At 40.0% G+C, this 14969-nt stretch overlaps 1 protein-coding gene across 9 annotated transcripts in view; it reads left to right on the forward strand.

Annotated features, from left to right (window-relative positions):
* b4galnt4a (beta-1,4-N-acetyl-galactosaminyl transferase 4a) overlaps positions 1–14969 on the forward strand; it is a 148505-nt gene that overhangs the window by 97237 nt on the left and 36299 nt on the right. For all 9 annotated transcript variants that reach the window (XM_067589306.1, XM_067589305.1, XM_067589307.1 and 6 more), the window contains 4 exons: positions 1102–1197; positions 1853–1943; positions 2799–2899; positions 14348–14415. In XM_067589306.1, coding sequence (XP_067445407.1) covers positions 1102–1197; positions 1853–1943; positions 2799–2899; positions 14348–14415 — 356 coding nt within the window. The remainder of the gene's footprint in view (positions 1–1101; positions 1198–1852; positions 1944–2798; positions 2900–14347; positions 14416–14969) is intronic.

Raw genomic sequence — 14969 nt, forward strand, 5'->3', positions numbered from 1 at the left:
TATTTCATTGTCATTTGGTAAGAGCCAGCTTTCTGCTCAAGTTCTGTGTGATGTTCTAAATATCTGTGACAGCGTTACAGTGGCAGCCTGCTGTGACTGTTGTCACGCATTAAAGGGCGGCAATATGTGCAAATATGTTTAAATGTGTTGGTACAGTTGGTTAATCGTCCACTATGGAAAGTTTTAGACTGCAGATTATTCACTCACTGAGACAACCTCCTAAGGCTTGACAGTAAGCTGCACTGTGCATGTGTGCACTCGTGTGAGTGTGTGTGCAGATGATAAACAATGTATGTGTAGTTACATCCCCACCATCTACTGTTTGCCTTCAGGCCTCACTTTGTGATTGGGATGTAACAATAACAATCTTATTGTGTATCCGCGAGATGTTGAGGAAATTACACCACCCCACTGGTGTGAATCTTACTTTATGAACCCCAAATTAGTATGTAATATGTGTTTGTGTGTGTAAGGATGTGAAATATTTATATTTGTTTGGATCAGTATACCTTGCCTTGCTTTATTGAGATTTTTTTTTTCTTACATTCCACTTCCAAAGCAGCACAAGTTTGACACACAAGCCAGACGAGAGTCGTCTTCTCTGGTGTATGTGCATACCCATGTGTGTGTGAAGAAACTATAACCCTAGGCAGACTGGTTTCACCATCTGTCCTTGCTGTGTCCTGTGATTTCCCAGTGTAATTCAGACAAATGTCAGACTATGGGCAGGGGATGAGCTCTGACAAACTGCTCCAGACATTCTCAGTTCACACTCCCCCCCTCCCCAGCCCCCCCGCTACTCCTGATGAGCTCTGTCACCTTCCCTTATTCAGGACAGTGGGAACATTTGAAACTTCACGCTGCGTTCACATGTTCACCGAGACCTAATTCCTCCTGCATGGTGGAGAGACATGATAAATTACATACATTCCAGCACAAAAATGTATCTACTGAGACCAGTGCAAATGAAAATCTTGCAGGCTGGGTGAGAGCTCCAGTAGCTGAAGTACTGAAGCACATCCTGCCTATTTAATAGCAAAAGTCTGCTGTTGCTGTGTGCACTAACCTGTTTCCTGTCTGTGTGTGTTTTTGTGTTGGCAGTTTAAGGGCCAGGCCAACCTACATGTGTTTGAGGACTGGTGTGGCTCCTCTATAGCCCAACTCAGAAAGAACCTGCACTTCCCTCTCTACCCTCATGTAAGTATTAAAGTATTGAAGAACACACTGAGTGACCTTCTGTCTGTTTTGAAACAATGGCTTTCTGAATGACGGATACACAAAAGTAGGCCTCTCATTTCTAGAAAGTTTTCATTCAATTCTAAAGATTTAATTCTAACATAATCAGTTTAGCTGCTTAGCTTACATACTTGGACAAGCAAGACAGGGGTTAGTTTTATGTTTTATTGTTCCTATATTCAAACATTACGTTTCCACTTTTAAGGTTACAAGAGCAAGGCTTTTAGGATAAGGACTAACTAATGTGTTTGGTGTATGTAACGCTATCTTGAGTGTAAACTTGCGCAAATCTAACTAAGAGTGGGACTCTCTCGTTGTTCTTTTGGGAAGGCTTAAAAAAAACAGACCCTCCAAACTTTTTATACCAAGTATTGCCCTTACTAGAGGCCCACGCACACAACTTCAATGTGCAACATCCACAGTTTGACAGGCCTGAAGCTCCTAGTTACTGCTTCTAAGTTATGATTGGAGAATCACAGTTCGGGGGATGGCTTTAGTGAATGTTAATTGGTGGATAGGATTCACTCACACAGAAAATATCTGTTCAAGCTTTTTATCCTATTTGTTAACAACTGCTACATGTATGATGTGATTTTATTTCTGCTTTCTACTACAGACCAGAACCACAGTGAAGAAGCTGGCAGTGGCTCCAAAGTGGAAGAACTATGGCCTGAGAATATTTGGCTTCCTTCACCCTTACAGAGATGGTAATGAGCTCATCTTATTAGCGAGTCCCTCCTCTGTGGCTGCAGGCTTCGGAGCATGTGTCCTTTATAAGAATAGACAATTTCCAAAGCCCTCTTAATCCAAGTGCTCGAGAGCCACTAATATAGTGGATATTCACATTTTTATTAGGGCTGAATGCCAGACATCTCACAGCTAAATCTCATTGCAGTATCCTCATAGCCCTACCCTCCAGGCCAGTTGCTATGGGAACTGAAAAGCCTTAACACCCAAGTGCTCGTAGACAAATTGCAGAATATGAAGTTATTAATTAGATTAATGTTAATTTTGGTCTTTTATGTAGCTTTTGCTTGTGGTAGGGCTCTCTCCAGCTAAAGACTCAAAGGTCATACTATCTTCAGGAATCTGATAAGCACTCTTAACAAGCGCCCTTCACCTCATCCTGCGATACACAACCTCTTGAATGTCATTCTAGATTGACTGTTAATAGTAGGCCAAATCAAAATGTTTGGTTTTCAGTTTCCGAGGCCAAAACCTCTGAACTACTCAATTTTCACAACAACATACAACTTATCTCACTTGTTAACCATCCTCAAGTATCCTGTCTATCCACACTTATAGATAACCTTCATCGCTTTCCATGCTCCCTCTGGTTTAGGTCTGTGCACAAAATGTTGATTTCCATTAACATAGTTGTGACATGTGGATTAGAAATGCGGTCGCAGTAACACTTTTGATGTGTCATCTCTGACCACTGCCAGAGGCGTTCTGGCCATTAAATTCTAGATGCATTCACACCTAAGAATTTATTTTTAGGTCATGTCTTATCTGGCTATACTTACACTAACACACTTTGATCGTGTTTTTCCACCCCCCAGGGGATTTCCAGTTCTCGGTATCGTCTGATGATAACTCAGAGTTCTGGCTGAGTCCTGATGAGAGCCCTCTCAACGCCAGGCTGCTGGTCTATGTAGGACAGGTAAGCAATGAGCTGTGCTGCATTCTTGTATAATATCTCAACCACGGGAGGGGGGGGAAACTAGTAAAAATCAAACGAGGTCCCAGCATTCATTATGCTTTCTGATGCTCAGCAAATTCACTAAGTACATGTTTCTGAATGCAATCCCTGATTTTCATTAATATTGCTTAGCAACAAGGTTTTACTGCAGGAAGGAAACTGAATCATCAGGAACCTAAATAGTTTCAAACTCCTCAATGTCATGACTTAAACAGCAAAAAACATTTTATATAATATATACCTCTGGGACAGAACTTTTGTGGTACAATATGTGCAGGGAAGCCAAACCCTCATCATTAGACTATATAGGGACTTTATTATCTGATATGATATTCAGGCTGAGGGTGTCTCATAGTTCTAAATGGCTCCTAATTGATTTCCTTCCTCTCATAGAAAATCATGCACATAATGATAGATCAGATATGGTTAAGTATTTCTTTAAAAGACTAACATTGCTGTGATCTGACGTCCATGCTGAGGCAGTTGCTGTTAGTTAGAAGATCAGCTCCTGACCAGTCAACAACATAATCTTATTATTGTGCCAGTGCTCCACCTTACAGCAACAGGAGGGACACTGAGCAATTCATTTGTCTTTAGTACCTCCTCACCTCACATCACCATCCTAACACTCAGGCTATCACTCACCTCCAAGACATAGCTCAGAATACAGGAGTCTTAAATCCTCCTGTAGAACATCCTGTGAAAAAAATCGTTTCCTTTTCCATCTATCCTTGAAGTACACTCTGCCTGCAATCGAATAAAAGTCAAACTGTAAAAATAGCTTAAAATACTATCTATGCTGATGCGGAGGGTTGAATCGCTACAGGGCGTCCGATTAGATCTGGCCGAGTCACTGTTTCTTAGTTGAGGGGTTAAATCACAGACTTGCTCATTTCCACCTGAACTGCTCCTTTATTGTCGCCACATTTGAAGGTGTATAAGGATAGGTGGATATGCTTGGTTCTGAAACAAATATAAATTAAACATTGAATAATAATATTCCTATGTTATGGAGGAAATTATTATCATAATATTAACTTATCAGCCAAAGGGATGAAAATGAGCCTAGAGCAAGGAATAGTTCAACCAAAACTTCTCCAAATATATAACAATGCAAATGATCTATCATTACTACTACACACAGCGTAAAGAGGAATTGTGATATATAATTATGAGCGCTATGTTTCAAAGCAATGAAAATGTATCTAAACTCCACTCCATGAACGGAAAGAAGAGAAACCCCGTATCACTTACTTTTTTGTACGCACGTGATGGACAGCACACCAACAAAATAAAAAAAGATGGGTGCCTACTGTTTGCTAACACTCTCAATTAACAGAAATTAAGCTGCGCTATCTAGCATCACTTCAGTTGTACATGATTGGTGGAACGACAATCAATCAGAACTATAGAATATAGAACGGTCCCGCTTTTTCATTAAACTGCTGCTATCACTGCTGCTGGCCTCACAAGTTTTCTCGGTGAAACCTTATGAAAAATTGAAGAAGGAAAGGATGCATGAGGTTGCACAGTGTTTGAACTGCACCATATGAGCGCTCTGGGCAAATATGTGTTAAGAGCAAAGGTCCAGCTATGGAGCCATCTGTATTCCTACAGGATGTGAGATGTCACCAGGTTCCATGGGAGCTGAGATTAATTAGCTGGCAGTGAATATTGATGTGACATTTAGCAGTGGAGAAATATCATCTTGGTAATGGCAGGGGAGCAGTGCCATGGCCAGGGATCATTCATTCTGCCACTGGCTGACAGACAGGCCTCGCAGCCTCCCCTGTCTTCAGAGACACATTGTGTTTCACAGATAAAAATCTAACTCTCTTCTCCGTCCCTCATTATGTGACCCATCTGTCTGTGTTAGTTTAGAGAAAAAAGACAGAAGTCTACTAAGAAAATGTTTATTTTGTCTTACTGCAAGGAAGGGATTCTTTTGAAAGGGCACCTGAAATGTTGGAAAGTTTACATGTTTGCCCAACTTTTAGAAGTTAAGGTGTTATATATACAGTATATATTGATGTCCTTGCCCATCATACTTGTGCAATTTTATGGCCAAAGCAGGTAATGCTGTGCTTTTGCTAATCTGAAAAGAAGGCTTACTGTCAAACCTGCTTTTAAGACCTTTAGCTTTAAAGAAGGCTAGAACTTTTCTTCACTCTTTTTATTCTGTTTAGATTGTCCCAATAACCCACAGCTGTTAATAAAAATGAGATAATTACAGGTAGTAATATACAAAGTATGTGAACCCATACTGCAGTCATATGTTTGGAGTGTTATACACAAACTGGCACATTTACTGTGATCTTTCTCTATAAAACAAGAAAAATCAGCATTTTGGGCGCTTATAGGTACCAGTCCAGGTAAACCCCTCTCAAAATACACAGTACACGTTTGTTTTATAAGTGAATACATTCATCAAGTAATGTAATAATGTCTTAAACTCTAATTGAATAACAGAGTGTAAAATCCCAGCCTAAATCTCAGAACATTTAAAACCTGAATATTGTAATGTTTGTTTTTTTTACAGCAAGAGGCTCTGAACTCCAATCGTTAGGGGAAATATCCTTACATTTTCATGAGCTGTTTTTTGCTCTGGCAAGTGCTGGAGTTATTCCAAGAAGTAAAGCAGAGGGTGTCTGAATAGCATAATCAGTCAGTCAAATTTGGGTGCTAGCATAATATTTGTATAGAAACCTCGCCAGCAGAAGTTATTGCAGAGAAAATGTGAAATTAAACTCTCCAATCATTAGAGTATATACCCCCCCCCGTCAGTGACTGATGATTTGTACAGTTTTCTGAGCTTTGCTACTACAAGCACCTCGTTATAATTCCTGCTCTATTCATGACCTGAGTCACCACTCTAAAAATACTCATAGTATTTTATAGGATTCCTGCTGTATGTCAGTGGTCACAGCAGAGCCCTGCTATATATGAATGTGCTGCCATTAGACATTTAGCCGTGATTGGACGAGAAGCAGGGAGCTGAAGCGTTTCCGTGCCGTTTCCTTGGAGACCTTGTCAGCGTTTTGTGGCGAGCTTCAGAAAGATGTACCGGATGTGACTGATATCTCCCGTTTCCCCACAGTATACCTCAACAAAACGATGACGTCAGCTACTGACATCTCTTTGTCTCTTTCTCAATCTCGCACACACACACACACACATACACACACATAGACAGAAAATGAAAATGCTTGCCCACACACCTGAGTCATGGTTGATTCCTCAGTTTGGTCTTTTATACATAGCATCTCGCTCTGGTCAGCGTGTTGGGGGGAGAGGTGGGTTTCTAATAAGAACTCTCTCCTTGGTCCTACTGGGACATTATGAGTGCTTGTATGAATGTACTTTATGTGAGTGAGGATCATCCATTGTCCCGCCTCGGTATTAATCACATTTTTTGCCCACAGCTAATCTGTAATGAGATTTTCTTCAATCAGAATGTCCAGACAGCTCCTGCAGAGCTTCCCACAGTACCCGACCAGGGCTTGTCTGATAGTGAGAGAGCTGTATGAGTAGCACAAAGAACACGTCCAAGTTTGTGAGAGTGTGTGTTCATTCACCAGCGTAGTGCACAGGTCCGTGTATTTGTGCAGATACATGTGGGCGCTGATGTACAGTACGTCATATGTGCTGTGATGCTTATTTTGTCTGGTTCAGAAAGCAGGCAGATAACAAACACGTATCCAGACACACACAGGAAACTAGGTCAGGGAGGCGTCAATCAATATGAGACTCGACAGCAACAGTAGCTGCTTATTCTCAGAAGGACAAGACTTTTTCCACAAGGAACAGGCGCTTTTTCACACCTTAGTCTAACTACGCTGAACATTAAGGCACTAAACTGTGTACAGCAGTTGATAAGGAGAAGAGTTTTTTTTTCCAAAATAGTGCACCATCTGATAACAATCTCCCTATTTTCCCAAGTTGATTGCTGGAATCATCACAGCAGACAGATGGAAAAAAACAGCTTTCTAGAGGCTTTCTTCACTGAAGACATTACGAAATGTCTCAGTAGAAATAAATGTAAAATAAATAGAATGAGTGATGACACGCTGTTTCATTTCCTTGTTCATTCAGTCCGTATCAAAGCACATATAGAAGCACATTAATTAGTGGAGGGTTTACTGTATGTTAGAATCAAAATTAATTGTTAGTCAATGATTATCTAAAGTTGTCGCTTTTATGCTCATCAGTCATAGAGCAGCAGTTTTTGCTCTCACATTCAAATATTACGCAGCATGAATTCAGCCTCAGCTCAGAATAAAACGTCTGCATGTCCTTCTGTTATAACACTGTGACACACAAGACAGCTGTCTTTTATTTTTTAAATCTTTAACTATATTTTTCATCTTCAGTTGCTGCCTCCTGTGTTTTGTCCCCTGTCAAATAAAAACTGAACAAATATATTTAAAATGTAATGTAGGCTACAGCCTGTTACATAGTCAGTTTCCACCACTTTATCATCCATTAAGGAAATGGAAGTCTGGTAAATGATGAATTAATGGACAACACTGAATAAAACATTATTTAACTTATTGACTGTTTTCCCTGCTCTGACTCTGGCTCTTTTTTTTTAAAGATAAATGTGTACCATCTGCATACTCATGCATTTATATCTCTACATCCACCGGATTAAAATGGAGGCCCTGCCTTATATTTACCTGTTGCCATAGTGACTTATACTATCAGAGCTCCATTGATGATCATTCACCATGCATGTGCTTAACTCAGAGTGAACATACTCAGAGTTGATTGAAGAAACTCTGATCCTGGAACCGAAAACTCTGAGTTTACACCTCAAGGTTCATCAACTCAGAGTTCAGAGTTAGACTCAGAGTTTCTTAAACCTGCTTTCTGGAATAGAGGCCTGTATAACCACCCAGGGATAATGTAACAACAATAAAAACAGACATGGGGATAATTGTGATGGATTACCTTATTTAAGCCAGTTTAAAGTACCTGAAGGTTGATTTTAGACCAGACTGAAATGACTGGAAATCAATGCCTACCAATGAACACCATTCAAAATGAAAAAAAAACCCACTACACTTCATTCAAATAGACTCCTCTTGTTAATATGTTAAACACAATTCCACTTGAAGGCATCTAATATTCCTGCTTAATGAGACAAGTGCACCCAGAGTTCATAATCAAAACAAACACTGTTGTTGACTATGAATCTGAGTGCACCTGTTTCACATCAAGTTGATTGTAATTAGAACAATGACATCACTCTGTTGTCTATGCTGAGGTCAAAGTGTTGCAGTCACTTTATTTTTCTGCAGCTTGTAATTCAGTTTATGGATGACCTTTTCTCATAAATACATTTTGTTGTCAGCATCTGACCGAAAAAACAGTTTGCCTTTTTAAACAAATTAAAACAGCCATCTCTATTTTACTTATGGCCTGTTAGTCATGCATACATTTTCATCTTTACTTATATAGTTACTAACATCTTAAAGAGGTCAGTGCTTGAAACTTGTGCCTAGCGTGCCATTGCACATACATCTAAATCATATATAAAGCAGCAGGGTTAATAGATGTTTTTTTCATGGCAAACGTTGTGACTTCTCATGACAGGAAAAGCACAAGTGAAACTGATGACATTAATGACAGCTCAGTTCCATTTACGCTTATGAGTAAGCGATGACAATGAGCCAGCGTGCACAATGTTAGGGCCCTAAAATTGGAACACCTCAATGTAATACAGCCACAGTTAATATCATTTGTAACACCTGTGGCGTTGTGTCAGGCGTTATGTCCTGACGTGGAAGTGTTAACAAACAGACTCATTAGTGATTGGCTTGAGAATGTTGCAGCTGAGCGAGGCGGAGTGATGAACAGATATACTGTGCATTTACAGCTCCCAAATACAGAATGTCAAACGTGATGAAGAGCTCATTAATTAGTCAGTTTATCACTCATATTTCATCTCATGTGAGCTTGTTTGGCTTCCAGTATGTACAAATTGGCTGCTGGCTTATGTTTCAGTATAATTTTAAAGTTGTACTGTGCCATTTACTGTATATATATACTACTTGTGTTAACATTTGTAATTTCACCTTTGTGGAAGTCAACTAAGTTCTTAAACCATGTTGACCATGTTTGAAAGTTATAACTTGATGGAAAATGATTGGAAAATGATCATTTTTAATATTTAAGTTTTACATAACAAGGCTGTAGTATTTGCATCCAGATTTCAGTGCAATGACTCCTTAATTTGATTGATTGACTAAGTTTCAGGCATTCCAGGTATAGAATTAGGCAGACAGCAGACATTTTGCCATGTTATAGTAGGAAAAGCACAGGTGTAACTAAGAACAACAGCAATGGTTCAGTTCTATTCAGGTGTCCCGGTAAGCCATGACAGTGTGACAATGAGCCAGCATTAATTAATTTCTAACAGGTCAAAATGCCTTCCATAAAAAAGGAAAAGCATGGGTATAACTAATAACAATAATGATTAAAGATTTAATCAGAAACAGTATGCAGGCCTGAGCCCTCCTACTTAATATTCCTGTTTACATGACATGTCTGTATGTCCTCATGCACATGCTCATAAATCATCTGAATAGTGTTACTAATCTTGTTGTCGTTGAACCAAGTGTACTCAGTATCTTCTAAATGGTAAATGGGCTGCATTTATATAGCGCCTTTCTAGTCTTATCGACCACTCAAAGTGCTTTACAATACACGTTAACATTCACCCATTCACACACAGACTCATACACTGATGGCAGGAGCTTCCATGCAAGGTGCCAACCTGCTCATCAGGAGCAATTCCTATCAAAAGCACCCCACTATGTTTTATGCTCACCCATTCACCAACACACTCACACACTGATGGCACAGCCGGTAGCAATTTGGGGTTCAGTATCTTGCCCAATGACACTTCGACACGTGGACCGGAGGAGCCGGGGATCAAACCACCGACCTTCTGATCAGTGGACGACCCTCTCTCCCTCCTGAGCCACAGCCACCTACCGTTCGATTGGAAAAACACACTGAAGGCAAGAGAAAATAAAAGAGCAAAAACAGCACTCTGAAGTTATATCACAGGTCAGCTGTTTTTCTATTACTTCTCTCTTCTCATATGGAGAGAAATAAGAGTGTAGAAGGAGTTGATAGAGAGAAGAGAAATGTCTCCATACCTCCATTACACACCTATATTTCTTGAACCTGTTTTGTGTTTCACTTTTCAGTGTTTCAGGGTCAGTGGCCATCTGAAATTAGTTTTCTCAAGGTACCCACGTATATGGGTAAAGTTCACACGGAGACAAAGTGTGCGTGTTTGTGTCTATGAAAGAAAGAGAAAAAGAGAGAAAGAGGTTATGTTAGTGCAAAGTTGGTGTATGTCTGGGTTGTTTATCTGCTTAAAGTAAAAGAAATTGGGTCCCCAAGTTCCCTGCCTTATTTCTCCGAGAAGACTTCTGAAGTAGAAGCAAAATATGACAATATGTCAAGCAGAGGGTGTGTTTTAAGATGTGGTGTGTGTGTGTGTGTGTGCGTGTGTGTGTGTGTGTTGCCCCTCATGACTCCCTGGCTGCTTGCCTTCTGATTTACCTCCCGCCTACTCTGGTGAGGAGATGCTGCTCTCAATAAGCAATGACTCATCGTTCAATGGGAAATCAAGTCTGTGTGCGTGCATGTGCGTATGCCTCTGTGTGTTTGTGTGTGTGTGTGTGTGTGTGTGTGTTTCATGTCTATAATGCAGGTGCATGTGTACCTTGGAAAACATCTGCCACTTTCATCAGAGAGCTGAGGTATTGCTCGTGTTTTGTCCTTGTAACAATGTCTTTGTTCACGTAGGGCTGGTTAACCATCTGACAAGGAAGAAAAGGGAAGAAACCCTTTAATTTTAGAAGGAGATTTCCTCCTTTGACACTAATGTTTTTCTCCTTTGTGCGAAACTGCATATTTTAAAACCTCCAATTACATTTTTTCTTACAACCGTTGAAAGCTGACACTTTCATGTAAAAGGAATGGATAGACATACAAGAAATGCTCATGAACTATGAATTCAAAACCTTATTAAATATCAACTGCAGTACATTTTGATGGAAGAAGCTGTTGCATAAATCACAGGAATGAGCACAAAACCACTCGTTTTTTCCAACCTGGTTCATTTGTATGTGCGATTCTACATTAGGAAGTCTGGATTTAGAGGTCAAAGCTCAGATCAATATAATTGTGATTTAGGTACCTGTTAAGTTAAAGGTATTAGTACTACTCTATACTGCTCTTATGAATTTTCATTTGCTGTGGAAACAAATGAAATTATCATATCATATCATATCATATCATATCATATCATATCATATCATATCATATCATGTTTTCTGCATGCACACAGATTTTTTTCACTTGTTTTGAAATAATAAAAAAGATGAACTGTATTAAGAGTCAGTACTCAATAACATAACTTGAAGTGGTGCCTCTGCTGTGCAATCGCTTTCTTTTTCATCTGGTGAAACAGCTCTTTCAGGTGAGAACAGTTCAGTCACAGACAGAATATAAACATGTAAATATTGTAACTTGAGACCTTTTCAGCAGTATTGTTACACAAGTTTTCCATTTATATTCAGTTAAAAGTTTTAAGTCGCAGCTTTTTTTTTTTCTCTGCTTCGAAAGATTTTAAAGTTCTGCTGAGGTGCCTTCTTCATCCAGCTATGATTTGTCAAAGTTCTTTAACTTTCACTGAAGGTTGGTTGCTTTTAAGAAACTAACTGCACATTGCAGTGACACAGATTTTATTTTAATGATGATTCTTTTAAGGGAGGTAAGCTTAGAAGAGATTCTACTGCACTACTTTCCACAATCATCGCCACTAGTTAGGATGAGCTTGACAAAACTTAAAGTTGTAGAGTTGAATTTATTTATGTAGAAAAAGTGTCAACTTCCCCACACACACACACACAATAAAACACTGTCTAACAAACAAGCATAACAAGCATAGACATAATAAAAGAAAAACAGTGGGAGTATTGTGAATGACACCGATAATTAATAAGTGAAGCATTAACAGGTCGCAGTGTTGATATATTAATAAGCAGATATAATTGTTTTACTGAGCTGTCTGTTCTTCTAAAGCCAAATTTTGCAGTGAACAGGCATCTGATGTGCAAACAAGTACTACAGTATGTTGAATGTGATGCTCATCAATCAGACTTTAGCATCAAATGTGAGCTGCATTAGTCTTTGTTTCTCGACTATCCATATACATGACGTTCATGTGAGGGACTGGCAGGTGAAATAGGTTGCTAGCTCAGTAAACGCAATATAGGGTGCCACTTCACACATGTTGTCTCCAAGTGGATTGGACGTTGAGAATGACTGCGCACGCAGACATTGAGTAAAGGCTTTTGGGTCTCGAGATAAATTATCTGATGTCAGACAGTCCATAAACCATCTGATGCATACTGTTGTCAGTGGACCATTTGCTGTAAAATTCAATAGCCATCATTGCTGAATTAAGACTTGTAGATTTAGTTTACCCAACCAAAGAGCATATCAGCCTTATCACAATTTATTAGTGAACGACATTAAGTAATTTGCTGTGATTGTTTGAATGTCAACACATTTAAACCTGCAGTTTGGAACTTTTACATATAAATGAACATCCATTACATTCAACTCTTTGCCAAACAAGTTCACACAATGTTTATTAAGCCTATCACTGCCAAGTAAATCTCTCTGTATTTCACAGTATACAGAGTTTTTAAAACTGGTGTTGGTGGCGACATTTCTGCGCTGGCCAGATGAATGCATACTGCACATGCACACTAGAGACTTCTGCCAACCGAGCTTCCAGTTACCCCTTTGCTAACTTGAATGGGGATAAAACAATTAAATCATGTTGATCTACTAGACTTTCCAAATACATATCATTATTAGACCAAATGGATCAAATTCTGATAGTGAAATGAGTCATTTTGTGGGGGTTGTGTGATGCTCAAAACAATTTATCCACCGTTTTACAGCCACAACAGTAGGGACGGAGCAGTCTATGGCGGAGCCTATGATGTAAGCAGTTTGACAGTGTTTTGTAATTACTCTCACTGCCAGAAGGGTGAAACAAAAGTCCCGGCTTTAAACGTGTTGGTTTAAAACAAAACTTTTCATCTTTAGTGTAAACTTAGTAAATTAAATCGTGGGGGCTTAGTGAGCTTAATATTCTTCCTGAGTCACTTTTTCATTTAAATATTCTCACGAATATTCTCCCTCCATTCTTCCTTCTTCTGCACTGTAGGAGGAATATGCGAGAGGACTGTTGGTGTGGAAATGTACTATGGGAGCAGGGCGCTGTAGGCCTCAGACTGAAGGCACAGTAGCACACATTGTGTCCTCCTGCTCTCCAGCCAACTGCTTCACAGAGACTCTCAGAGGCTTTAGCACTGCCAGAGGCTTGTTTGGTTTTGGACAGACATTAGTGCCTGTTTTTGAGGTTTTCTTCATAGTGGCTCTCTTCCTATGCCAACAAACATACTCAGAGGGTGCAATTGTATAATTTCATATGTGTGTGTGTGTGTGTGTCATTATTATAGGTGTGCTTTGCTGTGTGCGCTGCTCCCCATGAAAACACGGTGGTACCCAGAGTGAGGATCAGCAGCCATTTACAAGCTGAAAGGCTCTTGTGATCTGTCACCCCCACGTGACACAATGTTTTCTGACCAGTTTCAAACCCAGACGTGTGGCCAGCACAAACATTTAATGGCATGCCCACTGTGATCTTAGCCTTATTCTTTCATTATGGATCAGCAGCAGCAGGGGCCCTAATTAGTTGCGTTGGCTTGCTGAGGAAATGAATGGGCAATGATTCGACCGCAGGGCTGAAACGGGAGCCCCAGGGTTCCTGATGAGCCGGCTTCTTAGAGTCAGTATTGGCAGAGAATCGCTCTTTCTCATTTTCTGTCTGTTCATAGCCATTAGCTCTCATCTGTTTGCTCACTTTGCCTCAGAACTTGCCTCCTGACTGACTTTTCTTGTTGCTTCAGGGCATATTATCTTGTTTTCCCAATTCATTTGCTGTGCTATCATAACCAGGGAGGCGATCAGGATTGTGCGATGTCCTTTTCAACTGACCAGTCCGTTTTATGTTTTTGAAAAGGAGCTGACAAAGTCTAACTGTTTGAAATCCTACTTCCTCACAGACACAACCCTTCAAGAACATGTGTAGTCGATGCCAAAAAATCATAAAATTGGTGTCCTTGGCTGTGAAAGTTGATTTATAAGAAGGATTTTTCAGGTGAATACTCCTCACCAGCACGCTGCTTGAATATTTCTTATGCTGTTATATCCTCTGCTCTCACATGTGTGCACCCTCTCTCTCTCTCTGTCCCACTCTCTTTCTCTCACACTCTCTCTGATGTGTGTCTCCTGTCTTGTGTGTTGCAGCTTGGTACAGAGTGGACCGCTCCAGGCGAGTTCAGCAAGTTCAGGTCCCAGTCCTCCAAGTCTGTGCAGTAAGTACCTGTGACAACCACACATATTTCTTAACAACAGTTATTTTACTCTCAAGCCAATACGGACACCGAAAGAAAGCTCCTGTTAACAACTAGCAGTAAGCTTGTCAAATTTACACCTCCGGTGTAGCATCTCTTAGGACTGGTATGTTACTGGTAAAGTGTCTCTCTGCCTGTCAAGTAGCAGATTGCATCAATGATGCTCTGTGTAGAGTCCATTCATATCGGTCTCCGGGCTAGTTTGTAACATAATTGCTTCAAAAGGCTTTTACCGCACACATGCAAGAGGAAATTGATGGCTCAACTGCTCAACTGTGTATTTCTGTGTGTGCATGTGTTCTTATATGAATTAACGCATACAGAGTGCTCTCATCAGGTATGAGAGTGTGTAGGATCATAACAGTTGAAAGACCTCTTTCTGTAAATGTAAGATGAGAATGTATTAACCCATCCACTCCTCTCAGATTCAACACATCTCTCTCCCTAATTGCTGAGGGCTGCTCGCGTAAAAGCAACCTTTAATATGAGGGCTGATCTGCAGCCACTTTGCTTCT

Source organism: Thunnus thynnus, chromosome 5, assembly GCF_963924715.1.
Source record: "Thunnus thynnus chromosome 5, fThuThy2.1, whole genome shotgun sequence".
In the NCBI taxonomy this organism is placed as follows: domain Eukaryota; kingdom Metazoa; phylum Chordata; class Actinopteri; order Scombriformes; family Scombridae; genus Thunnus; species Thunnus thynnus.